At 45.8% G+C, this 27,709-nt stretch overlaps 1 protein-coding gene across 1 annotated transcript; it reads right to left on the minus strand.

Annotated features, from left to right (window-relative positions):
* Positions 1-3,934: 3,934 nt before the first annotated feature.
* Positions 3,935-27,628, minus strand: gpr37b (G protein-coupled receptor 37b; the record flags this gene model as incomplete). The annotated part of the gene is made up of 4 exons (XM_080757260.1): positions 26,504-27,628; positions 25,932-26,300; positions 5,220-5,666; positions 3,935-4,318 (listed from the first exon to the last, which is right to left on the minus strand). The coding sequence occupies exons 1-4, from the start codon at positions 27,209-27,211 to the stop codon at positions 3,935-3,937; spliced, it is 1,908 nt and encodes a 635-aa protein (XP_080613386.1). The 5' UTR covers positions 27,212-27,628.
* Between the last annotated feature and the right edge of the window lie 81 nt (positions 27,629-27,709).

The raw sequence follows: 27,709 nt of genomic DNA on the forward strand, positions 1-27,709 counted from the left end.
TTATCATGGCAGTGGTGGAAAGTAACTCAAGTACTGTGCTTGAGTACAACTTTGAGTTACTTTGACTGTACTTGAGCAATTATAATTATGGTCAAAGTTTTTGACTACTCGTCTGTGTCTCAGAGGAGCGCCCGTGGGCCTCATTTTATGTAAAGAGTCAGACTTGAACTCATGGCCCCGATACTTTCCAGGTTGCATTTCTGCACCTCCATGTGTTCATTCAAAGTGACATAACGGATCCTTTTTCTGCTCATATTTTATACATCAGTGTCGTGTCTGTACTGCTAACCACATAATCCCCGTTTGGCGACGACCGAAGTCAAGACATGGTGAACCCAGGGACGTGCAAAGAGTGTTGGAGAGGCAGGGGCTGAAAACCGTAAGGGGGCACTTTTGGACCAAAATAGCAGATCTACAAGCTCACAACACGACGTAGCGCTGCGACCCAGCACTGTTTAGCTAGTGGAGATGCGGTCTATGACATGACACAAATTTGTTCAACACCCAAAAATACTGCGTTCAAGTTCAGGAGACTTTGGAGAAAAGCAATTATCCTGAATGCAGACTTTGCGTATGGCATGGAAAGGAAAGGAGGGGCATGTGCATTTCTTTCACCATAGTAAATCCTGCATTTGTGGTCTAGTAAGGGCAGTTGTTTTACAGACGGGTAAAAGGGCAGGGGCTGGAGCCCCCCCCTTTTTTTTTTCTCCACGATTTTGTAACCCATTTTTCACCCCTGTGTCAATTATCTAATGTGATCCTGGGCTCTACACACCCTCCGCCAACCTAGTCCCCATATATGGAGGACATGGGGAGAGCAACGGACTTGAACTCATGCTTCCTTCATGCCTGAGTGTCCAAGTTGCTCCTTTAAACCTGACAGGGGGGAGTTTCCCTGGTTGGATGTAGCGCGTGGAAGGAACACGTTATTCCAACCAGTTCCTTTCCCCTCCATCAGGCGCCCCGGTTGGCCAGGGGGAGGCAGTTTAGAGACCAGGATTACTGCATGTTTTTTTGTGAGCCCCCTTTGATGTCTATGTGTACACGTCCCTGGTTGTACCTCAAAACTGTCGCTTTTGCCTGATTGATACGTAGGTATGTCTTATGTCGGCCGTTTTATGTACCGGTATGCGACACTGGCCACGCCAATTAACTGTAAACTAGGCCTTAAACCCCACATGATTTTAACTTCTCAGATACTGATCCCGGAGTGTAGTGTTCATCGTATACTTACTATACAATGTTAAGTTGAACCAATGGATGTGGTCTGGTTTACAGTGCAATCTTCAACAGAGCACCAGAGAATAGTTTGTGTTTGTGTGTGTGTGTGTGTGTGTGTGTGTGTGTGTGTGTGTGTGTGTATACAGCCCAAAGTGTAAGGCGTGACACAATCTGACAGAGTAGTAGACTGACAAGTGCAGACATATTTTGCAAGAGTTCATTAAATACAGTCCATTCTCTCATTCTGTGGCGTTCCATTCAGCACCGATTCGTTCTAATGTAGTTCCATTCTATAGAAAGGTTCAGTGCTGGATTCTATTCCGTTCTCATTTGATTAGAATATTCCAAGTTGTTCCGTTTGTAAGTGATATTTCATTACACATAAATGCGTTTCATTCAGTTTCGGTCGGCAGTGTTCCGTTCCATCCCGTTCCCCGTTTCTTTTTCCATTTCTAAATCCGTTTTAAGACCGTGTGAGTTACGCTGAGACCAGCCCAGTTAAGTTCCACAATGAGTTGACACAGTTCTTTTTAGGCATTTTGTAGCTGTGAACATTTTTTTGTAGTGCTCCAAAAAACAAAACAACGCAAGGCGATTGAATGTTTCCTATCTCATCTCGTTGGCAGAGAATCTCTACTTTAGCTTATTGTGTGTGTCTGTCTGTGTGTGTGTGTGTGTGTGCGCACCTTTAAACATACTTTCCATGTAGTGTAATAGTACATGTGAGACCCGTAAACTGTGAGCAGAGCCTCTGCCTAAAATCCTGACCTAAAGCCTAATATCTCCCTCAACCAAGGGCTAATCCGCCTTTAGGCTAGTGCTTAAGAGACGGTTGCCTTCCGCACGGGCAGACCTGCGTTTGATTCCTGGGCGTTTCCAGGTGTGGCAAAGCTCAAAAGGTCAAGGTCAAAAGGGGGGTGAGTGTAGTGGCTCAGAACGTCTGCCTGATGACCTAACGGTTAACATGTTGAACCGCCATGCAGGAGACCCGGGAGTTACACATAGACAGTGTGCCTGCAACTGAGCAGCGCAGTGTTTCCCATAAGTGGGCTTATTTGTGGCACCCCGCAATTATTATTATTTTTTACTTCTGGGACCCCAACCTACACTGTACAACCATCTGTTAATTTAACTCTGAGAGTATACACCATTTGTGTTCTCTCAGAGTGACAGACCGCCAGGGAACCCCCGGGTGATTCCCATTTCTCAGAACCCCATTTTGAGAAACAGGGTCCTAGTATAACAGACCTGATGATTTCAACCTTAGACTGCTACATACAGTAGGTCAATCAAAGGGAGTACGGTATGTTTAAGCATACAGTACGAGGTCTTAGGTTGGTTTTCTATTTAGGCTTTAGAACGTGTCCAACAGGGACGACCCACTAAACAGTTGGGGTCAACCTACTCGTTACTGGACGTTTTTGTTTTCTTCTGTGATTTTGGTCCTTCTGTTGAAAGCACCCCAGGCTATTACAAAGTCTAAGCTGAGCCTGGTAAAACATGAGGATATAAACTCATGTTACACTTTGAAAGAACAGTATTAAGATTAAGGTTTGGGACTTAAGGATTTTGGGCACTAGCTGAATGACATTTTGGCTAATGTTTTCATACACTCATTCTAGAAAACAATTACCAGACTACGAAGAAACTAGGCTTGCAGTTTTACGTCGAAGTCTTACTAAGAAGTTCAGTTGAAGGGTTTGGGTCATTGCCCAAGCACAGGCCGCCATTTGAACTAACCCCTCGGGTTTACATTCTCACTATTTAGAAGTGTGAAAGTGTAGTGTGAAAAGTACTAAGCGTGGGCTAGTAGACGGCTCATTGGTGAGAGCCGAGCTGACTGTGCTCCAGTGGCAGTTGGACTAATGGGAGATTAACTGCTTACTTCAAATGTGGCTCTGTGCAAAACCCTAGTCTCAGTTTTCAGAAGGTGGTTTCAGAATACCTGTTCCAGTTCTTTTTTCCCCCATAGCTCCGCTTGGTTTGGCTCTGCAGCAGGTTTGAAAATGGAACTGGAACAGGACAAAAAGGGTATGCCACGTTCTAGAGAAGGGAACTACACCTATAGCACAGAGACTGTTGTGTTCGTGTGTTGTGTGTGTGAAACATCTACGGTAGTCCAGCCTTATAGGAAAAAAACACAACTGTATATGAGCGAGCAGCAGCGGGTTATAGACAACCTCCACACCTGGCAGTGAACACCAGTTTAATATGTCCATTAGTCCACCGACTAATGTGCTCCCTGGGACCCCTGATCCCACACCCCAAAATGCTCAGTGGTCCAAACGGACCGGTTCCGTTGTTTGTTCCCTCTCAGAGTTGAGGCCAACACATGCTCCTTCCAACGTCGAAAAACAACACGGCCACCTTTGGACGGGCTTTATACGAACTACATCGGGGCAGTCAGGAGGACGTCCGAGGGTGCCGGAGTTCTGTGGGGGGAAACAAAAAGCTCTGAGATCGCCCATCAGAACTTCCGAATGACGACGTCAATTTGTTGTTACATCACCTCCCTTTCCGGAAAACGTCGGAATGAGCTTGTATTGGCCTTTTTTGCAGACCCGTAAAGGGTCCATTTGGACCAGCCTGGCCGTCCGTCCGTGGACACCACCACATTGAGAACCAGTGATTCAGACCATCTCCTATAGCATTTAGACCCAGGGAGGAGGAGGAGGAGGTAGGTAGGGACCCCCCGCCCGTCCTCCTCCTCCCCTTAGCAGTTTGACCCGGCCGGCGGGGTGTAGTTGCTCAGCTCCCTGCGGATGGTGCTGAAGGGCGACAGCTCCAGCTCCGTGGTGCACTCGTGCTCGTTGTCGTCGCTGGCGGCGGCCGAGGGCGGCGCGTGCTCGCAGCAGCAGGCGCAGCAGCAGCAGCAGCACTCCAGGAAGGCGCGGCCCAGCGGGCGGCACAGCAGCAGCAGCAGCAGCGGCGTGACGGCGGCGCGGCAGAACAGCAGCAGCTGCGAGAGCAGGTGCAGCACGGCCATGGTGCGCTCGGGCATGCCGGCCGCCATGTACGCCGACACGATGTTGCACACGTTCTCCGGCACCACGCAGGCGCCGTAGACGATGGCCAGCGCCACCACGGTGCAGTTCATCTGGAGGGAGGAGGGGACGGACGGACAGACGGAGCTTTATTCACCACGGTGCAAGTTGCTCTAGACCAGTGGTTTCCCAACCTTTTTATACCGAAGTATACCACCTATATTTTTGGCGCTCCATGTATACCACCATATTAAATAGTCAATAATGTTTGGGTGGGGTGTATAATGATGAATTATTTACAGTAGTTTGAGCCAAATTGTATCCACCGAGCTATCCAAAACGTTTCAATATTGCAATCATGTAGGCTATTATCTATCAACTGACAATATTCTCTGCCACAACCTTCTGAATTACTGAAAATTGTGACTATTAGTTTTGTTGTGTTTTGAGGATATCTTGAAACCTTATTCCAAAAAATATATAAATATTCAGACATTTATTAAATATTTAGTTTAGTTAACTTGAAACTGGTGACTATTTCAGAGGGTTTTAACAGAGTCACAAACACAATATTGGATTTCACAATTATCTAATTGTATCTCTGCAATTTGGACAAGTTCAATGGACTCCTAGACCCCAAAAACATAGGGTTTGACACAAAAAGTACTTGTCTAGGATGAATAATGAAGGAGTTAGGCTATTTTAATGGTTTTTAGGCCATCTTGGACGCCATCTTGAAAATAACACCTTTCGGGTGGTCAAACTTTGGTAAACTTTTAGTATGTTATTAGGGACACCTAATACTACAAAAAACTGTTGAGAAACCTTTTGTTACAATTTTTTGGGGGTAAGGTGCTTTTTTTTTCAAAGATTTACTCGCCTACTGTAGTAATATAAATATTTCATTCACTTGAAGATGAAACACAACGATGTTTTATGTTTTGGAACATTTCGTCTATATATATACAATCACAATGCCACTGTGTGGCCCCTCCCTCCTACTAGTACACTCACCTGGCTCTCCAGGCGGATCTGCTTCTTGTTGCCGCGCGCGCTCGACTGCTCGGCGCGGCGGATCTTGCGGGCGGTGACCAGCGAGCAGCCGATGGTGAAGAGCGTGGGCAGGCAGAAGTAGCAGCCGAAGCACCACCAGAGGCGCGCGCCCTGGTACGTCAGGCCCAGCACGTAGAGCGTGTCGGGCAGGCCGGTGGAGATGCGGATGATGCAGCGCTCCACGGGCGGCTCGTCGGGCAGCTCCGTGTCCTCCTCCACCACCAGCTGGCGGATGAGCAGCTCGGGCAGCGAGAGGAGCAGCGCGCCGATCCAGATGACCGCCAGCTTGGCCGTGGTGGACGTGCAGTTCTCGATCATCTCGTAGTACATCTGCACGTTGGTGGCGGCGCGGAAGCGGTCGATGCACAGCGCGCACAGCGTGAAGGTGGTCACGCCCAGAGAGGCGACCTGGAGGAGGGGGGGGGGGGGGCAGGGAGAGAGAGAGAGAGAGAGAGAGAGAGCGAAAAGGTGATTTCACTATCAATAAACATAAGAGCAAATTAATGAAACATATAGTACATTACACAGGCTGAAAGACACTAATTAGCCACCAAGAGCAGAATGTAGAAGCTCAGAGAGAGAGAGAGAGAGAGAGAGAGAGAGAAAAGCTATATTAGCATATATTAATAGTGTGTTAAGCACTTATATTCTTTGGCACGGGCGGCACAATCTCTAATGCCTGTTGAATAATCATAATACTCCCTCTTGAATTTAAATTGAGAGCAACTGAGAGACTGACAAAGAGGGAGGTAGAGGTAGAGAGAGAGAGGCGGGTACATTTTATAATGTCATATGATTATATATTCAGCTTCACTTGAGTAAGACATACTGTAGCACTTGTGCACGATACAACTGAATTGGCTGGACATACTTTAACAGGTCATACGTTTATGTTCAAGTCGTATACTGTTTCCGTTTATTGAAAAATAAAACCTTCTATTTCCATCACATGGCCCAAATAATTGATTTTTCTGGTTCTAGGCTACACAGAAAGGATTGGGTGGCGGGTACCTATTCTTAGTAAAAACAAGTACTTTTTTTGTGGCTTTTGCTTTTATTAATTTTTTTTGTAGAGGGATAGAATCACAGTAGGCTGACAGGAAATGGGGAGAGAGATGGGGGGGGTGACATGCAGTAAGGGCCGTTGGGATCGGGTCTCGAACCCGCGGCACACTGCCAGACTGGATTACCAGCCAAGGTGCCTGGACCACTGAGCCACGGCCCAGGCCCGGAATACTTCTTCTACCACTGACTGTATTAAACTCTACATTGTAGCAAGCTGAAAAGCCCCCCGTAATGCTTCAATGCTTGAAGAGGGAATGTGAAACAGATGGCACCCAAGATGGAGACAGAGGGATGGAGATAGGATGAGGCAGGGGGTGGGGGGGATATTTTCTCACACCCAGCGATGGGACCACCTGGGGTGAGAGAGAGAATGCCAGTTATATAAGGACGTTATTTACAGCTGCCCAACGCAATATCGCTATTCGCTACCAACTCAAAGTACACTGTCAAATTCTGTGTTCGTTTAACTCTCAGTTAAGTGTGCAGAATACACACATATTTGACGAAAATAGTGGATATTTTCGGCAACGAGATTTTGTGTAGGAGGAAAAAAGGAGTGGGCTCAAGGATAGGTACCTGGGGGACCTGGGTCTGTGACGTATGTAGGTTAATACTACATACGTATGTGAAAACCAAATGTTGGTCAACTGACTTCTTAGAATCTTAGAACTGACTAGAAATAAGTCAAAGTACTTGGAGAAGGGAAACCAAATTGAGTTTACCTCATGACTTTCTTTTTTATTTCTCCATTAAACATTGGGGGCACAAATGATGACCAAACGTGTTGTTTCAGATCACCTGGCCGGGCGTACAGTGAGTATGCCCGATGACGTGAAAAATGTGAAATTGGCAACCGACCTGAACATGCTTTTTCTGTTTTCTAAAGAGATGGGGAGAGATGGGGAGTGCGTGCGTGCGTGTGTGTGTGACATGTGTGCGTGCGTGTGAGATCCTCAATGTGGGGGGAAAAACCTTAGAAAACACATTATTATTCGTGGCTCTCGTTTGTTTTTGTTTTTGTAACGCAATTATTGTCTTAAAAGCCTTTGCAACGGAGGAGGAGGTGAGAACATCTGCTCCTGCTAGGTTACAACTCATTTGGCTGAAAAGATCTGGAAAGTGTCGCTCTGCAGCTGCTGTTAGTGTGTGTGTGTGTGTGTGTGTGTGTGTGTGTCTGTCAGTAAATTAGATAACTCTCCACCATCACTCCCCCCTCTCATTACTGTACAGTGTCTCTCACTCCTCTCTGGCAACCTTCCACCTTCTCTCACTCTGCCTCCCGTCTTCCTCTTTGTTCAGTCCTCCATCTTTTCTCTTCTATTTCCACATGCTCTCTCTCTCTCTCTCTCTCTCTCTCTCTCTCTCTCTCTCTCTCCCCCCCTTTGTTGCTTCTCTCTCACACACTTAACGCTCTCACTTAACGACCTGCTGTCTCTTTTCTCTACTTCTGTTCCCCTTTCTTTCACCATCCATCCATCCCTCCATCCATCCCTCCATCCATCCCTCCATCCATCCATCCATCCATCCATCCCTCCAGGCCCTTTCTCTATTTATGTCTCCCTCCTTCACTCTCTTCCTTGGACCTCTTTCTCTCCTTCCTGCCTTCCATTCTTCCCACCATCCTGTTTCAAGACATCTCTCTCTCTCTCCATCTCTCCATCTTCTTCTCTGACTTAATTACCGTTGTTTCCCAGATGGCCCCAGTGTGCCATGACTCCTCTGCTCTAAACGCACACGCATGTACGCACACTGTAACCATGATGCAAACCCACGCATTAAATCTAATTTCTCTCTCTCTCTCTGTCTCGCACACACGCACGCACACACACACACACACACACACACACACACACACTCTCCCACAGAGGTTGGTGGAGTCTAATGAGGGGTGACCAGTTGGAACAGCAAGGGGTCAGCAGGGTATAGTGACCGCCAGTAGTCATCTGAGTCATGCACACATCACGCACATGTGCACGCACGCACACACATACGCATGCACATATCATGTACATACGCATGCACATATGCATGCACATACTGTACGCACACTTTCATTGGGCAAATAAGCTTGCACTCTTAGTAATGTGTTTGTGAATTTGTGATTTTGTTTATTGTGAATTGTGAGAGACTACTCGATATGAATATACCAGCGCAGGGGCCTTGTGGTTGGTTAATTTCTTCGGTTATATAAGATAGAAGATATAAAAACAAGTATAATAGTTTAACAGTACTATAATACCCAATGATCAGTATTTAGGAGGAAATGAGCATAAAACACAAATTAATATACTGAATCAGTGAAAGCCTTTCTAAACAATACCTGTTTTTGCATTATAAGACTTTCTTTGCCATTCAGAAAGTACCTACGAACGAAGGCCTTGGATTTATAAAGAGCTGTTACCAACCTCCTCATACTAATGTGGTGCTCTGCTTCGTAGAATAGAAAGTAAAAGGCAAACTTTATCCCTGCAGTGTGCGTGCGTGCGCACACACACACACACACACACACACGCACAATGAGTCGGGTGCATATGTGAGGTAAATATTTCACGTTGTGAACAACAGGCTTGGAACAGTTTTAAAGGCTGTCACATAGGAGGCAGGAAGCAAGCCTTTGATCAGGGAAGGGTGCGTGTGTGTCAAGGGGTTAGATGGGTAGGGTGGGGTGGGGGGTGGCGCAAACAAGCTCTGCTTTGTACTGGGTACTGGAGTAGAGACAAGAGTGAGTGAGAGAGTCAGGCCTAGTGATGGTGTGTGTGTGTGTGTGTGTGTGTGTGTGTGTGTGGGAGTAAAGATATGTTTGTGTGTATTTTTATTTTATGTATGCAGTGTGTGGAGGGCATGGGGTGAGTGTATGCGCGCGATGAGAAAAACAGAGGACACTATACAATTATGTGTATGAGTGGTATACTGTATGTGTGTTCATGGTCAGCTGTTTGCCAGTAAAGTGTGAAGGTGAGGGTCGGTTTGCATATATTATGCAAATTATTTTGTATGATGGCGACACAGTGTACAATAAAGAGAGAAAGAATACAATACAGTGGTAAAGGTCTGTAAGCAAGGGACCTAGAGACATGACTGCTCATGCTGCTTTTTTACCGTGTTCTGTAAACCCTTTGAAACCTTGCTTAATTAGAAATGCGCTATATACTGTACACATATATTTATCATGACTGGAGTGCAACAGTTAACAGTTTCGCTGCGGAACCCACTAAAACCGTCTTTTTTTCCCATTGTCTTTCCCTGCCGAATCCACCAAACCGGCCTTTTGTTTTATATGTTTAATTCACCGTTTTCTGATAACTTTTAAATACCGGCTTTGTCGCGGACCTCGTGACGAGGACGACGCTTTATGACAGGGGTGTCGAACTCATTTGGGGCGAGGGCCGCATTGGTCAAAAGGTCACTTGATGGGGGCCACAACCAGTTGCGGACACACGCTCGATGTCTCAAGCCCAACACACACCGGCTCCGTCCGACGCGGCGCGTCAGCGCACGTCGGACGCCGCCGGTGTGCGATAGGTTCATTGAAAATGATGGAGGCGGCTGTTTTGACACGCGGCGTTCGCAGGCGGTGTGGGAGGCCCTTCAGTCAGTCACTGCTATAATATCTATCTATCTATCTATCTATCTATCTATGCTCAGACCCAGCCAGCCAGCCAGCAAGCCACACACATAGTGCTCAGACCCAGCCAGCCAGCAAGCCACACACATAGTGCTCAGACCCAGCCAGCCAGCCACACACAGTGCTCAGACCCAGCCAGCCAGCAAGCCACATACATAGTGCTCAGAGCCAGCCAGCCACACACATAGTGCTCAGACCCAGCCAGCCAGCCACACACAGTGCTCAGACCCAGCCAGCCAGCAAGCCACATACATAGTGCTCAGAGCCAGCCAGCCACACACATAGTGCTCAGACCCAGCCAGCCAGCAAGCCACACACATAGTGCTCAGACCCAGCCAGCCACACACAGCTCCGTAAGGGAGTGGTTGCACCACTCAAAAAATCTTCAAAAAACTGAAGAGGCTACTGGAGATTGGAGAACCTGATTTGGACATGATCTGATGCAGGACAATGTCCCTATGACAGAAAGAGAAGATGGGTCTTCACACACACACACACACACACACACACACACACACACACGACTTTGTCCCTATAATGTGCACGGCACCGTTCTACTTCATCATATCACGCAAGAGACGCCACACACCAGTATGGAAGAGAGATAGTCACTTACTCACTTGTTGTAACTTGTAGGGATGCCACAAAGTGAACATCAGCCAAATTGAATAGTCGACAGCTCTGCCGATAAATAATCGATTAATTGAACCCACCCCCCATATTAATCAATATCAGATAAAACGTATAAGATTTTATATTATGCACATGCCATGGTCACATAACCATTATGTTGAGTGCATGCTTTGATGGTTACAGTTATATAATCAGTTTTGATGAGTAAACTTTTGTGGAGATCTTCTCAGTTCTCATTGTATGCTAGTTACTGCCATTCAGGATGGAAAATGAAATCCATTTGGATTTGGGGAGAAGTAGTTTCATAAGGGGCTGGTATGAAGTACTTGATATAAAGAGAACATGTTCAGTTCACTAGTCTACACTCTACTCTACACCTGCCTTCATTTCATCTGATTGTCTGTCTGGCAGGCACTTAACAAGCAATCGTTAACTGTGTCTGTTAGAGAGAGGGGCAGAGAAGAGTGGCTTTGCTCAACTTGATTTATACTTATATTCTCCACTCTGATGAAGGTACATGTTCGATATATCATGCAGCCTTACTTATAAGCCTATATTTTGGCTATTAAAAAAAAGAAAAAAAAACTTTTTTTTTTTCTTTTTTTTGCTTGAGGCAGGCGGGCCACATTAAATGACATGGCGGGCCACATTTGGCCCGCGGGCCTTGAGTTTGACACCCATGCTTTATGATGACGTAACTGGAAATCACTGGCTTGCAAGGGCTTCTGGGTAACTGAGTTCAATGCAAGTCAACAGGGTTTCATGGTCGGATCCTTCTCGCTCTGTGTTTTTGATTCGCATCACGGAAGTGGATAATTTTCGACTTGGTAACAAACGATGGGACTTTTTTCATTTTTCAGCAGGATTGTCATGAAATAGAGGTACAATTAAGACGCCATAATTCTTCAAAGGTTACTGTAAACAGCGACAGGGAATGTAACTTCTCATTTATAACGCAGTAAATCAAATTAAAGTAGTTGATTTAATCGATTATGAAAAGAAGAAATCAATTTTGAGGGGGAAATTGCTTGCAGAGCAATCAATATGATATAAATACTACATAGGCTATAACATCTCCTCAATCGGGGTTGTGAAACCCACATGGATCAATTTGAGAGAGACTCAGAAGACCTTGCAGGAGATACTTTACAAGTTTACATTCAACTAAAAGACAGTGAAGTAATTTAATGCCTTCTAAATAAGAACCGACATGATTCATGAAACTCAATTAGGAAAATGTATTCTGGAGTCTCAGGACTGCCACAGAGGAATTTGTGTTCTGGTACTGCAGCGTTATTGTACAAAAGCCAGAACATGGACAATGCCAGAGTGTATTAATCAAAATGGTTAGGCTAATTTTATTACAACCAATGGACTCAGCCCTCAGCATGAATTTGACACTCTTTTGTCTGAAAATAATATTCGACCCTGTCACACTGAAGTCTGCTGGTTGCACAAATGCACTGTGCTCAAATGCTTCCAGGCTACGTCTGGAAATTGGAATATTCATTAAGGACAAAAGTTGCTGCAGACAGTAGTTGAATATTGAGCCGGTATGAACCGGTACAGTGACACTCGGGCACTCTCATGAGTCATGACATGAGTCTACTTATAACGAAGTACCAGCACTTCTGGTGAAGGCACACAAGTTGGGAAGCTGTGCCCAATTGCGTAGACACGGGGCAGAAAGGCAGAAAGCCTGCAGCGATAAAGTATGAAATGCTGATTAACACTTTCGGGGCTTTAAATTAATATATCCATCCTACCTAGGCTGCCTAGATTGTTTTATTAACTTTGGAGCATACGCCAAAGTATTTGCGTCTTTAGTCCATGAAAATCCGCCTGAAAATAGTTCCATGGGTTGTTGTAGAAGAGAAAAAACATGCGACCATCGCGATCGAAACGACAACAGGCTGCAAGGGCTCGCAGAGCCCAGTCAAAACCGCCGTTCACTTGCATTGGACTCATTTTCCCAGAAGCCCTTGCATCCCAGAGCACTGCTCGATTTACGGTTTCGTCATCATGACTCGACGGCCTCGTCACCAGGTCCACGACAAATCCGCCCTTTCTTTTTAATTATTAAACAACGGTGAATGAAACACACAGCGGGTGGAACACGGGGTGAGCAGCAAAACCATGTAAATAGTATACACATTCCTGTTAAGTCCTGTGCCTGAAATCCATAGGAAAAGCATTGTTATACCCATCATGTATTGAGTATTGTGAATGAATACAATGATGACAACATTCATGCCTTTCAGCGTTGGAGGCAAGGTAAGCAAGCACAGACAAAAATAAATAATGGCCTGTGAACTGCAATGAGTTTGACACCCATTTTTCTATTAAGACATTTTCCCGGTCACGCTACTGTACGTCTGCTGCCAAAATGACAGCAGAGCTGGCATCGGGCTAGAAGAACGGACACTTTTTGCAATAAAATCCGACACGGGCGCCCTGATTTTCTGCCTGAAAACGCAGAGGTTTTGTTTCTAAACATTATATTCAACATTGGCCTTATCTGCAAGGAAAGGATTGAATGAGAGAAGAGGATGGTGCATTGATGCACACAATACACGTGTGTACAAGGATAGTGTTTTTTTTTAAATAATCGTGGCTATTGGCCCAGATATTGTTATCAGCTATTCATCATGGTTCGATTAAATCATGTATGTTATTATTACTACAACTTCATATTTTTCTGCTCCAGCCGGAGTTCACAAGGAAACACTGATGAGGTCAGTGTCATGTTATTATCATGACACTGACCTCATCAGATCCTGTATAGCCATACATGGAGCCGGCCAGCACCTCTACATCTGACCTCAAAACAAAAACCTTAGATCTCCATATATGGAGCTGACCTGTTCTGACATTCCATGTTGATCCTCCCCACCTGTCCTTCCTCTTCGATGTCTCCATTTTGACTGATAACCTGTCCATTGAAACTCTAGACGGGCCCACCACAAAGTTTTTAGCGCAGCCGCGGCCGGCAGCCAGCGAAAACTAGAGTTCTGAACAGGCCTGCAAATTAAGGCCCGGCCCTAACTGGGCTGGCCCGAGGCCCCACCTGGCCTTACTAATTAGCACACATTTTATGTCCTACCCGGCCCGAAAACGTCAATTAAAAAAGAAAAGAAAAGGTCCATATGGGGGCTTTCCCATTTTATGGGCATTTCCCGTTTCAGTGCGACCTTGACCTTTAGGACACCAGCCCCTCCCCCGGCACCTGCTGTCTCCCCCTCTGCAGTGTGATCTTGGGGGGATCACGCATCAACTGGCACCGACTGCAAATGTATCTTGCTTTTGCAGATTTCGTATTCTGCCTTATTGGCATTTATCTTGAGAAAACTCTGCCGCTGCAGAATCGTAAGCCAATTTATTTTCCTTCTTTTTTTTTTTTTTGGTCATGAAGATTTATGGTAGAGCATTTAAAGTTGAGGCAGATTTAATAAGCGTATAATAACAGCATTTTAACGTTGTGCTTGCAGAAGTGCTTTGAATAAATGATGGCCTTTGAATGAAGCGGAGGAGAACACATGCAGCACATATTTAGCCACTCATTTCACGACTTTATTTCCCAGGAAATGTCTTGGGGTTAAAATAGAGTGACCTGTTGCACTAGTTGTGCAAGTTGTTTGATTTTACGCCAGATTCACTCAGTGAAAAGTGAATGTAAACAATCTGTAATTTCCTTCTCCTCAGCCTCCAAGTTATCAAAATGAAACACCATGACAATCACTGTTTTAAGGAGGACTTTACACCTCTTGCTCACAAATGTCCCCCCAGAATAGGCAAGCATGGGGTTCAAGTGGTTATTAAACTGTTATTAACCTAAATGATAAATAGTTTGAATTTACACAGAGCTGGGGCAACCTAGACCAGGAATCCTAACCACCTATTCAACCTCAGCCTCAGCCGGCAGGAAAAACAAAGAAACAAAAACATATTTGGTATGTTTCCAAAATATATTTGAATATATATTTGGTCTATTATAGGTCTAGGCTAATTAAAGCACAACATATTTTTCATTTCCACACAAAAATCACCAACAAAAGCAAGGCTGCTGTATTTGTGCCACGGGTGAGGGAGACACTCCCCCCGGTTCTGTTTTTGCTGCTAATGCTCCATTAGCTTCCTGGCTGAAGGGCCCTGGGAGCCAGTGGCACCGAGGGCTCATGTTATTAATTGGAGGTTAACTGCAACTTGGGGGGAACGACGGCAGCCATATTGTGTCTAAAAGAGCTGTAAGGGGAAATGGCTGTTATCTGCTGATGAATGGGCTGTCACTGATGTGCACTGACACGAAAGCACATACACACACGTAAACAAACACACAACAGCAGTCACATTAACACAATCATAATGCACACACACGCGCACACACACACACACACACACACACGTGTTCATGCATCTCTCTTGTCTGTGTGTGTGTGTGTGTATGTGTGTGCGCATGTGCGTGTGTGAAGAGTTATAGTCTGGTCTTGACTGGATTGGGTCACATATTCAACACAGAGACAGATTTAGTGCACGCACGCAGGTTGTAGGTCATGCATATTAGTAGAACAAGAGACAGACTACTGGGAGTAGCTCTTTGTTTCTCTGGCACATTTAAAGGTGTGTGTGTGTGTGTGTGTGTGTGTGTGTGTGTGTGTGTGTGTGTGTGTGTGTGTGTGTGTGTGTGTGTGTGTGTGTGTGTGTGTGTGTGTGTGTGGTCTGATGTCCACTGTCCACTTGCCAACGAAGAACTTGAAAAGTGGGAGAAACACAAAATTGAGACTCTGAATGCAGAATTCTGCAATGCATCCAACACAATTACAAAGAGAGTATTTACATGTTATATTTATGTAAAGGAAAGTGACCCAGACACGCTCCATAACAAGACCTGAGGACGATTCTACAAATGCCTTCTAAATCAGACAGTTTTCTGAAAAACCTATGTTTCTATGTTAGTGGTGATCAACCTTTTTCACGTCAAGGACCCACAGAATTATCTGTATTTGGCTGCGGGCCCCCAATGTAGTTCTAGGGACCTCCCAGAAGCAAATATTTGAGTTAAAATATTCGCTCTGAACGAATATATATTCAAAGATTTGCGCCACATTTTCAAGATTTTTCAAAAATAGAAGATCTACAAGCTCGCTATGAGCTTGTATATCTGCTATTTTTCAATAGCTAAAGTATAACATAATGCTTAAAACACCAAAAGGGGTTCCCGCCCAGAATGGGTCAACCTACAGAAAAATAACTACTAGAGATATGCCCCCTCAGCCAGCTGGATTCTGTGCACAATCACAAGCACAGTCACCAGACAGAACATATCCACTGGACCATAAGCCACATTATATGAGAACAAAAAGACACACTGGAATTAACCCAGAACCAGCGCAAATTGATATCCTATTTAGCCATAAACAATGAATAGACAGTGGCAGAATACCTGAGCACTGTGACCGACACAAAACAAAGAGACGCCTTGGCTTCTATAGCCTAGGCTATATACTCAGTGGGCACAGCTGAGTCTGCTGTGTCCACTGACACCAAGGAAGGCAGCCAAAGGCTCCCAAGAGAAGACAGACTGTTTATCCACTGCACATAACATAATGTGGTGGAAACTGAGCTATACACTTCCTATACCTGCCAAATGTAGCTCTAAGCGAAGGTTCAATAAGGAAGATCTCTGTTGTCATCAGCAGAGAGGCGAGCACTTCTAGCCAATCTGCCGTCAGCCCAGGCTGGACTCGGCATGCCTTTAAATATCACTGCCTCTGATTCTTGTCATTCTCTTTTCAGCTTGCAACAAGCAACCCACCTCCATCTCCAACTCCACCATGTCCATCTAGAGTTGAGAAGGAAGGAGGTTCATCTGCACTGCCACCACCAGCGTTTTTGAATAAACGCTGGCGTTTGATCCACACGGATCCCAATCTGCTAATTCGGTGACGAATGGATACGTGTCTTCATATACGGTAAGAAAACAGCGTGTGCGAAACTCCCCTTTAAATGTAAATGGAGTCTAATCTCCAAAATGTTATCAATACAATTTCTCCTTTTATTGAACCGTGCCAAGACATCAGAGAAACATACTTAGTATTACTTACACATACACAGATTACAAACACCCAAAGATAGTTTGAAAGCATAAAGACTCCCATATCTGCTGGGTAGTAAAACAATGCAGCAAGGTTTGTGAGCTGGGACAACTGTCCAGTGGAATAAAATCACGATAAAGTCAGGCAATACATAATGCTAGTGTATATATTAGTTATATTGTTTTAGTTTCATATTTTAGTTTTGTACCTATACTACACTGTGACGTTGAAATGTCACACTGTCTCGGTTTGTACATTATGCTATTGTACTACTAGTAGGCCTACATGTACAGTACAGTACCGTGCCAATGCAACCACTTTGAAGAGAGAGAGAGAGAGAGAGAGAGAGAGAGAGGGAATTGAGATTGAGGATGGCATACAGGTAGAGACTGTAATGCAGTATGCAGCGGATGCCTGCTGGGCCAGAACTACAGTACATCAACCAATATACCTTCTGGACAACACTGGCCTCCAAGCACTTTAATTTGGCCTGTTGGGAAATTTACACTCTCCTCTCCTCTCCTCTCCGGTGCACACTATTGCTTTGCTATCTGTCTCAGTGTGTATAGTACACAATGCTCATCGAACTCAGAGAGTGTTCAAATGGAACCAAATGGACCTGTAAAGGGTCCATTTTGGTTAGTCTTGAACACTCTGGGTTTACTATAACACTGACAAATTTGTATGTGTAGTGTACTGTGTATGTACCAAGGCCAATGCCTAAAGCAGCATTTTCACTAGGATAACCATTATCTTCCATTGAATTGTATCCTGCCATATTACCAAAGCTCTTCTGTTGTCGGTGTATAAATGGCTACAGCCCTACAGGGGCTTTCATTGTGTTCGGTCACCTCCTATCTCAAAGTGTTCAGATTGATGTGAATGCATGAGTGTTGTTAATAATCCATTGTGCTCTTTTATTATACATCAATGCCCCCATTACTGCACTGTATGTGTGGCTCCTATGATCCGTCTACTCTGCCCACACTTGGTGTTCTATTCTTTATGATTAGATTTTCTATTAATAATGTACATTCACATGCAGACGTAAAATAAGACGTGGAAATGTGCCTGTGACTTCACGGTGACAGATCTAAGCAAAGATCACACCTGTGTGAAGTGAGCGGTGCAACTACAGTATACATTTATTGTAGTTACTGTGGTCTGTATACTGTATTGTAGTGCACTGTGCTCTCTACTGTACTGCCACTTTACTCTGTGCTGTACTCTACTGGCCACTTCAGGGGGTGCAGCTTTCTGTGCTTGGACATACAGGCAGACACAGGGACAGACATACGGACACACATAGCTCCTTAAAACCTCTTAAGCCCCAATCCCCCGCCTGCGGGGGCAGCGGCTGTCCACCTCATGAACGGCTCTCAGCGGGAAAATGGGGCTGGTCAAGGTCTCGGGTTCCAACTACGATATTTTTTTATTTTCCCTCCTGGAACCCCCCTGGGGTTTAAGAGGTTTTAATGAAGCGGAGGCACCGCTCAAAAACGCTACAGTTAGAGCCAGACCCATCGGAAACAAATTCGTTATCCGCGTCCGACCAAAAGAACCTGACATCGGTCGGGGCTCTAGCACAATGTGTCATTTGACAAACAGACAGACAGTCACTCTGCATCTGCTTCGTTCCTCAAATGTATATTCATGTATGTCAGTAATTATAACATTTTGCCTAATTACAACCCGGCGTTCGGCTAATCTTTGCTTTGTGTCGGTGTTGCTGTGTGGTCTCGTCATCTCGTGATGGCACAATTTCATTGGCCAGACAAAAGGCTGTCTGAACGAATGAACCCCGACATCAATTATGCACACGTGCTAATTGTATATGCTGAATAATTTACATATCTGCCAATTAACACTCACCGCCGCGCCTATTACATCAGCCGAGCTAAGAGGAGGACACACGAGTGTGTGTGTGTGTGTGTGTGTGTGTGTGTGTGTGTGTGTGTGTGTGTGTGTACGAGCGAGACATACCCCTGTGGCTTTTTTCTAATCACTGATAATAGAGAGAGAGAGAGAGAGAGAGAGAGAGCAGAGTGACAGCACACAGAGGAAAGGCATAGACAATTTAGGAGAGATGTGCAGACAGGAGAGACAGAGGGAGAGATATGGAGCAGAGAGTGATAGATAGAGCGGAGAGACAGTACATCCCCGGCCAGTGCAGGGAAGGCCGTCCCACCCATCTGGAAGGTGTGTGTGTGTGTGTGTGTGTGTGTGTGTGAGAGAGAGATAAATGTCTTGATTCGATCGATGATATATAATAGATAGGTAAGACAAGGTAGCCACGGGCATATAGCAGGCAAGGCACACAGAGAGAGAGAGAGATTGTGTTGCTAAGGGACGGACAGACAGACAGACAGACCGACTGACCGTTTAGAATGCCATCGCTCATCAATTCATTGGAAGGCACTAAATCCTGTTTAATCAGAGCATTGAATGCTCTCAGTAACCATCTACTACCAAGATCTCAGTAGGCTGCATTCTGTGCGGTTGATCACGGCTCCTGTTTGGACAGCGACGACGCGCGTTGTCAACTGACTACGTGCACGCCGGTTAAGACTGACATCAGGTTAGGGGACTTACGTGGCTGGTTAAGAAAAGTATCGATATCGATATCGGCGAATGTGCCAGTCTAAGCACCGATTCGACACAGGGGTGAGGGGTTGACACTATGGCAGGTAAATACAATGTTGGGGCATGTGGAGTTTGCTTCCGAGTTGCCCAAACTGATATAGATAGCTATAGACACAACACGAGATCACAACACTGGTATCGGTATTCGGTATCGGCTAAACTGTGGTATCGGATTGGGAACGAAAACATCGGTCCATCCCTAGTTATTATTGTCGGACGTGCGCCATCGCTGTCAAAACAGTAGCCGTGATCATCAACGCACAGATGCAGCCTACTGAACTTTTCAATTTCTACTAATTTCTCCAAAATGTCACAATATAACGCTTTGCGCTGGGGACGGTTGCAGACAGTAGGATAGTAAGTCTACTGCAGCATTCAATTAAACGTGATTTTGTCCCTTCCCAATGCGTTGATGGCATTCGAATCCGCTAGGCAGGCAGACAGACAGGCAGACAGAAGGCAGGGATGTGCTGTCTACCTGATGAGCTGTGAGACAAGGCATACGCAGTGAAATCCTCAATGTTCATTGGACTCTGAAGCGTGTACAAATGGAACCGAATGGACCCGTATAGGGTCCAACTGAACACTGGGGGTTTTTTACTGTGTCCACTCATATTTAATAGAAGAATGTGTCCGTGGAATGGCTTTGGTCACAGTAATTGAAACTGTAGAGATTGATAGAGCACAGGTGCACGCACCGTGTGTGTGTGTGTGTGTCTGTGTGTGTGTGTGTGTGTCTGTCTGTGTGTGTGTGTGTGTGTGTGTGTGTGTGCACGCAACATGTACACCTAAAACAATGGTCACGGTGCAGTGTTGACCCATGTACAGTATGTGCCTACAGTATATACAGGGCTGTGTGGCCGTGTATGCACAACTACAATGTATGTGTGTAAAATGTCACAAGTACATGAGTGAAAGTGTGCGTGTGCGTCAAACTGATCGATGTGTTGCATTACCTCCAATCTGAACACAACGCACTGATCGGTCTGTCGGTCTGATTCTCTCTCTCTCTAACCCTCCCAAAGCTACTTCATATCCTTTGCATCTTCTGACATCCGCAGTCTCTTCCTCCCCATCTCTCTCTCTCTCTCTCTCTCTGTATGTCAGCCCTGCCTCTTTCCTTCTCTCTCGGGAGCTACAGCTTCTCTGTCTCTCCATCTCTGTCGCTCTCTTCATCTCTCTCTTGACAGCCTGCCTATTTTTTATCTCTCTCTCTCTCTCTCTCTCTCTCTCTCCTCGTCCTGTCTTTCTCTTTCTAACCCTACATCTCAGCCATCTTTCTGCTCCATAGCTACTGTACCACTCTGCTTCCATCTCTGTATCTCTTATTTTGTCTCTGAGCCTACAGATTCCCACATCCCTCATGCTGCATATACACAGTAGCTGTGGTTAAACTGCATCTATCTCATCTCCCTGCCAGGTCCCTCGCCCGCCCCTTCCCTCACTCCCATCCCTCATTCCCCTCTGTCATTTCCTCATCCCCTTCCCTCATTCTCTTCTGTCATTCTCTTCCTTGAAGGTAGAGAACAGCATATACTATTCCATATCATGGTAATTTATTTTCTTTAAAACCTTGATAAAATAAAGGTTTTCAAGGCAGGAGGCCCACCCATCTGACCACTGAACGCGCCGAGGTGTTATGTTTTTGAGACCTTTGACAGCCACTGATCTAGACAACAACATCACTTGCTTTATTTATTATTTAAAGCAGCTGTCCAAGTATGAATAGTCTTGACATCACGAGTGGGAGACGTTACTAGTTGTTGTAAATAGTATAAAGTATTAAGTATTGTCCTTTACAAGGGTGGAATGAATGGTCACCCCAAAACTACACACAAAATATTTGATTAATCTGAATTAATCTGAATAAAAGTAAATATACATCACATATATGTTTTCTTTGTCCATTTGTCCCAAGTGCACAGTTGCACACACTGTGACATCCATTCATCCACTGCTCATTTGGAAAACAGTACTATTTCTGACTACTGACTTGTCTTGTGGTCCTGTGTGACTGAATTTGGGTTAAGTGAGGTAAGTTGCTCTGCTGTGTGTGTGTGTGTGTGTGTGTGTGTGTGTGTGTGTGTGTGTGTGTGTGTGTGTGTGTGTGTGTGTGTGTGTGTGTGTGTGTGTGTGTGTGTGTGTGTGTGTGTGTGTGTGTGTGTGTGTGTGTGTGTGTGTGTGTGTGTGTGTGTGTGTGTGTGTGTGTGTGTGTGTGTGTGTGTGTGTGTGTGTGTGTGTGTGTGTGTGTGTGTGTGTGTGTGTGTGTGTGTGTGTGTGTGTGTGTGTGTGTGTGTGTGTGTGTGTGTGTGTGTGTGTGTGTGTGTGTGTGTGTGTGTGTGTGTGTGTGTGTGTGTGTGTGTGTGTGTGTGTGTGTGTGTGTGTGTGTGTGTGTGTGTGTGTGTGTGTGCGTGCGTGCGTGCGTGTGTGCGCGTGCGTGCGTGTGTGTGTTATAGTACAGCTTTGAGCTACATGAATCACTGCCTCGATGGATGCTCGCTCTAATAAACACATACATCACATACAGAGAGACTTATAGTGGCCTCAGTAAGCTAGAATTGCAGGTGAGCCACCTACAGTATAGCATCAGAAAAGCAAAACAGAAAAACAAGCCCTGAGTAAGACAAACGTGAGAACATGAAAGCAAACCTTTTAAACAAATGACCAAGAGTTGTGAGCCTTTGTACGTGCTATTTTATTTTTTTAAAGGTATAAAATAAGGCTTAAGTGCAGGAAAAGGCGACTTATGCCATATATGACCATAACACCAAAATCCCAGGCGATGTCTAGTCTAACAATAGTGGTATCTATATAATAAAAGGCGACTTATGCCATATATCACCATAACACCAAAATCCCAGGCGATGTCTAGTCTAACAATACCGGTATCTATATAATATCTGTAACCTATATTGCCCAACCCTAATGTCAAACCCATGGGAACCTTTCCGAGTGTCACCTCGGTCTGTTTGGCTCATGAACCCTGGACAAAAGGGACACCCACATGTGGCCCTATGACCTCAGCCCCCCCCCCCCCCCCCCCAGAAACACCACACGTGGCCCTATGACCTCAGACCCCCCCCCCCCCCCCAGGAACAGGCGAGCATGAGCAAGCTGCTGGTCTGGTGGCCCCTGAACAATGATGGATGTTTGTCCTTGGTTTAATAACTACAGGAAGCGTACCCAGTTCAATATTTGTGATTTTCAGCAGACAAAAGAATTTGTAATTGGCATTTTTCACGTGCCATTCCGACCACGGTGACACCACACACAGCAGCGTGAGAAGTTGTATAATGATTCTTGAAAGACACAATAGCCTTCATGTGACCTTGATCTGACATTTATGGTCAAGAGTGACGGTCATACTAGTTACATGTCCCTGCTTTCGGCTACGCTCTGGAGCAGGGAATAATGGATTTCAATGAACAGTGGTCCATAACCAGGGTTACTAAAACTAACTAAATATAACATATACAAAGTGTGGTGGTGTTTACCTGCAGAAGCACTTTGTCCTGTCGCTGTATTGTTTTGGTAGTGCAAAGCGCAACAAAACTGTGCACACACACACACTCACACTTGGCTGGATGCCAGAGTAGAACCTCTGCCCCACATTTTTCACATGGGCCTGTGCAAAACAGTTTTTTCTTTTTTTACATTACTCCTACAGCTTTTGTCCAAATATCATGCAAATCGGTATCAAGTATCAACTGACTGAGAGAAAACGCTATTGTTACTGCTACTGAATTAGTTACATTTTCGCTAGAAACAGACCGTATCATATATGAGTGACTGACTGTCGCAAAAACGATACAGAGACACCCTCCCGGACAATAACGCCACGAGACATGAGCTTGTTTATTTTTGGAACGCTTATATGAAACGATTTTAAGATGACCCCATGTTATTCTCCATGGAGAAATGACTTACTCCGTGAACCAGGCAGAACCAGGGGATGAGCGAGTGACGTCAGGACTTTGGCGCTCTATACCTTGACCCCAGGGGGGGGAACACAACCCCTATAGGTTAAGAAGCCCTGCTCAGTACAATGGGTATTGATGTTTGGCTAAATCTGATACCGCTGTAATTACTGAGTCTTAACTACTTAACTCTATAGGGTTAGCCAATCTAAATAGACTGTTCCCCCCAGACTGGGGATGCAGGGAGGGGTTCATGTGGTTAACTCTGTGAATGTGACAGCAGCATTGGATGTCTGTTGTTAGCAAGGTGCACTGTGTGACGTGTCCCTCCCCCGTGCCTGTGTGTGTGTGTGTGTGTGTGTGTGTGTGTGTGTGTGTGTGTGTGTGTTGTGCGAGATGAGACAGCAGAGAAAGAAAGCTGACCGTGTGAGAGAAGCAAGCAGAGGCGTAAATGGAATTTGTGCGTTTACTGTACTGTACGTGAGACAGTGGGAACTGGGGCGTGAGATACTGGAATACAAAGTGTTTGTGTGTGCATGCTCACCCCGCAGCCTACATACAGTACATGTATAGCCTATGTGTGTGCGCGTGCTTGTCTGTGTGTATCTGACTGAATGTAGCTGCTTGCGTATTTTCTCCATCCGTATTAAAACCTCCGAGGTCATTTAAAAGGCATAATGTCTCATTTCTCCCTGTGTTTAACTGTTTTAACCCATCGTTTCCCCTCTATAGCAGCAGTCATCGTGCAGCCATTGGAGTAGTGCAGCGGTGATTACCTGTGGAAACACACTGCCCTCTCGCTGTATGTTGGTGTCTTCACTGTTTGTTTTGGTAGACGTAGACAGGGAACAAACAGTGAAAACACCAACAATACAGCGTGAGGTGCAGCACACTACTCCAGTGACTGATGACGGCTGGTATACTTTGTACGCTACCTTGAGTTACAAATCGATAAGTCAATACTGAGGACTTTACTATAGGCCTGCATATAGGCCTACTCTGAGAGTGTGCACAGATGTAACAAAATGGGAGCGAGGATTTTACTCTATAGGGCTACATCTTGCGCCACCATTATCCCTGAACATATTTGCCATTTGTGTGTGTGTGTGTGTGTGTGTGTGTGTGTGTGTGTGTGTGGGTTGCCTGGAGGCAGGGAGAGGCGAGGCAGTCTCTTTGGTAACAGGTGTACGGGTGACAGACAGAAATGTCTTTGTTAGGTGGCAGGAGGGTGACACTGGAGCTCGGAGAGCATAGCGCCTATCTGGCTGGCTGTGAGCAAATCACAGACACCTTAGCGTGATGACAAATGTCTACTGTATGTGCAGTATACATTCAGGTGGTGGTAGACTGTACTGTACTATATAATTGACAGTGGAGAGTTCTCACGGTTTACTTCAAAGGAACACTTCGTCCATTGTATCTTCACATTAACTTGTCCGGTCATTTCACCCACCGTCCTTATATCTGGGCTATGGGACTGCAACCACGTCCTACATATCCCATTGTCTGCGAGGACCGTTAAAAAATAACACGATATAAGTAGCTTAAATTTGGGGGAAAAGAGATAAATTGGCTTTGTCACTCTCTACACATGCCATTGGTCAATGCCCATGTGCAAGACAAGTACAGATCAATCAGTCAACCCACTGAGGAGAAAACTCGGTTCCAGACAGACAGAGGTTTCTTCATTTTATAGTATTATGGAATAGGATTCCAGTAAATACGGTAGAATAGTATAGGATGGTCCTCACTAATGCTCAGTATAAGATGCTACAATTTCTGTCAAGTGGCTCTGTGTCTCAGAGGTGGGCTGTAAACAATCTACCGATGACATCATGGGGGGGGGGGGGGGGGGGGGATTCCAAACAAATGAAGACTATAGTCTTTGTCTTCCTGGAAAGTTAGCTCGCTGAAATAGAAGCCATTGTCCATGGCATCGGTGTTGACTGTCCACAGCTCACATCTGTCACAGAGCGAGTAGACGGAAGTAATACGCATCATCGAGGACTGATTATAACTTGATATACGCTAAGGTTGAAAATGAGTAAACTGGAGCATGTGATATGATCCGAGTTTCTGTTGTACAGTACAATTTCGTCCTAAATGGCGTGGACCTGCTAAGAGAAAGACTGCTATAGCCACATTTGGTAGAAATAGTCCATGTGTAGGTCATGTCAAAGCATTTTGTTTTTGAACATTGTTTTGCCGATGCTGAATATGTCGGTCTGGCTTGTTTGTACGTGTAAGTGGCTTATTGTCGGTATCAGCCAACTACTATCCATCCTGACCACTGACCCAGCCTCAGTTGCTGCTGCGGTCAACCAGTTGTCTGGCATGCCAACACATTTTGTTTCGGTACATAAAGCTTTATATTACTGTGTGATTTGCCTCTGATTTGTTTTCCTTCAGCTACCATGTTCGCTTTGAGCGTTTCAACTGTCCAATGAATGACTGGCTGTGCTTTTACGATAATGGTTTGAATCATCAATATTGTTTATTTGATACATAATAATGGCCATAATAGAACACAATAGAATAGTTTGTAATGGGATAGGACAATATAACATTCCCTCTTATCGCAACAAGTGTCAGAACAGAATAGCAATTATAGAGGGAGCGTGTGTGTGTGTGTGTGTGTGTGTGTGTGTGTGTGTGTGCACGCTACAACAACATTTCCAAGAACAGAACGGAAACTTACCTCCAGGTACGGGACCACTTTACAGGTGAACTCCCCGAGCAGGTAGGTCTTGGTCAGCTCGTGGAAGACGACCATGGGCAGACAGAAGAAGATGAGGGTAAAGTCCCACACGGCCAGGTTGGCGAGCAGCGAGTTGGAGATGCTCTTCATGTAGTAGTTCTGGCACACGATGCAGAGTATGGCCATGTTGCCCAGGATGCCCACGAGGAAGATCACGCCGGACACGGCGGTGATGGCGTACGCGCCGTACGTCTCGCTGGTCACCGGGTAGAACGGGTTCTTGATCTCGTTGCCGAAGTCCGGCGAGTTGGGGGGCGTCATCGGCGTGGCGTCCCACGGGTTGAGATCCCGGTACGTGTGGTCGTCCCTCTGCGGGGAAGAGGAGGGGGTCGCAGCGGTTATAAATCGAACTATAATCGAACATATTGGAAATAGTCGATATTCAATTCAATTCCATTTTTTTCATGTCGAATTGTCATAGGTTCGTAAAAAGGAAGATACAAGATTAAAAATATATTAGATTTGTACAGTAATAGTATAGCCTAATCTCTAAGAAGATAATGGATACTTGCCGTCCTAGTGAAGAGGTCGGGGGGCAGGTCGGTGGAGGTGAGCGCCAGAGGCTTGGGGAGCGGTTCCCATGGCGCCACCGCCTCGGACAGCGCGGCCGGGCCTAGTGCGCTTTTGTTCAGCCGTGTTCTCCCCCTCTTGGAGGCTTTCTTGTGCTCGTCTTTTGTGCCCCTTTTACGCCGGTCCCCCTCCGCCCCTCCTCCCCACGTGTGGCCCATTGAAGAGGGCTTATCGGCCGTATTGTAGTAGTGGCGTCCACCTGCCAGCGTCCCCGCGCCGTCGCCATTCAACTTTCTCCTCTTGTTGTTGTGGCGACGACGCGTCGGGTCCTTGCGCGGGACGCCGGCGGCGGGTCCTGCCGTCCGGTTTGAGTTGTGTTTATGCCCGACGACGCGCCTCTTTCCACTCGACAATAACACCCCTTTCCGCGGTTGACTGGAGTTAGGCGCTCCCATATTATGAACAGCCCCGTGCCCGTGCGCCTCCGCCGAGGACGCACCTGTGGCGCGCCCCGCCGAGAGCGCTCGGTCGCGGGCTTTGTTCTGGCGAGCCTCCCGGGGAGAGGAGGACCCATGGAGGGTCCAGCCAGTGAAGTAGACCGTGCCGTTGTCAGAAGATCCTCGATCTCTAGTTCGTTTAACCTCCCCATTGCTGACGCAATTTGTCAGTGATAATAACACGAATAACGTCCACAGCGGCAGAGTGTGCATGGTCCACGGTGATTGTGCGCGGATGGAATCCTTTTATTTTATTTATTTATTTTTTACAAGTGCATCGTCGGAGCTATATTGTCCGTCAGCAGAGGAGCATCGTGCTGTGATCTTTCTTTCCCGTTCAGTCAACACCCATATTCGCGACGCAGAACTCAGCAGCGTCCAAGTAAAGAAATCCCACGGACTGTGTCATTATTCCGAATATGATGTTTAAATCCACGTTTTATAACTGCAGTTAGTGTATTGTAGTCTCCGTTCCAAAACGGGCGGGTGCTTTCTCCCTCCACACCTGCTACGATGTCTCCCTGATTTTCTCCCTTGATTTTAGTGCCGCTAATAAAAGTATACAACGATTCACATGGCCATCATCCGATCCGAATGGATAAGTAACATATTTCAAAGTAGCCCAGTCGAAATTGTTGCACTTGCATTATATATCCAGAGGCATGATGCGGTGCAGAACAACCCGGTCTTCGATCGGATCCAGGCAGTGAA

Source organism: Protomyctophum bolini (genome assembly GCF_963924005.1).
Source record: "Protomyctophum bolini genome assembly, chromosome: 23".
NCBI classification, from domain to species: Eukaryota; Metazoa; Chordata; class Actinopteri; order Myctophiformes; family Myctophidae; genus Protomyctophum; species Protomyctophum bolini.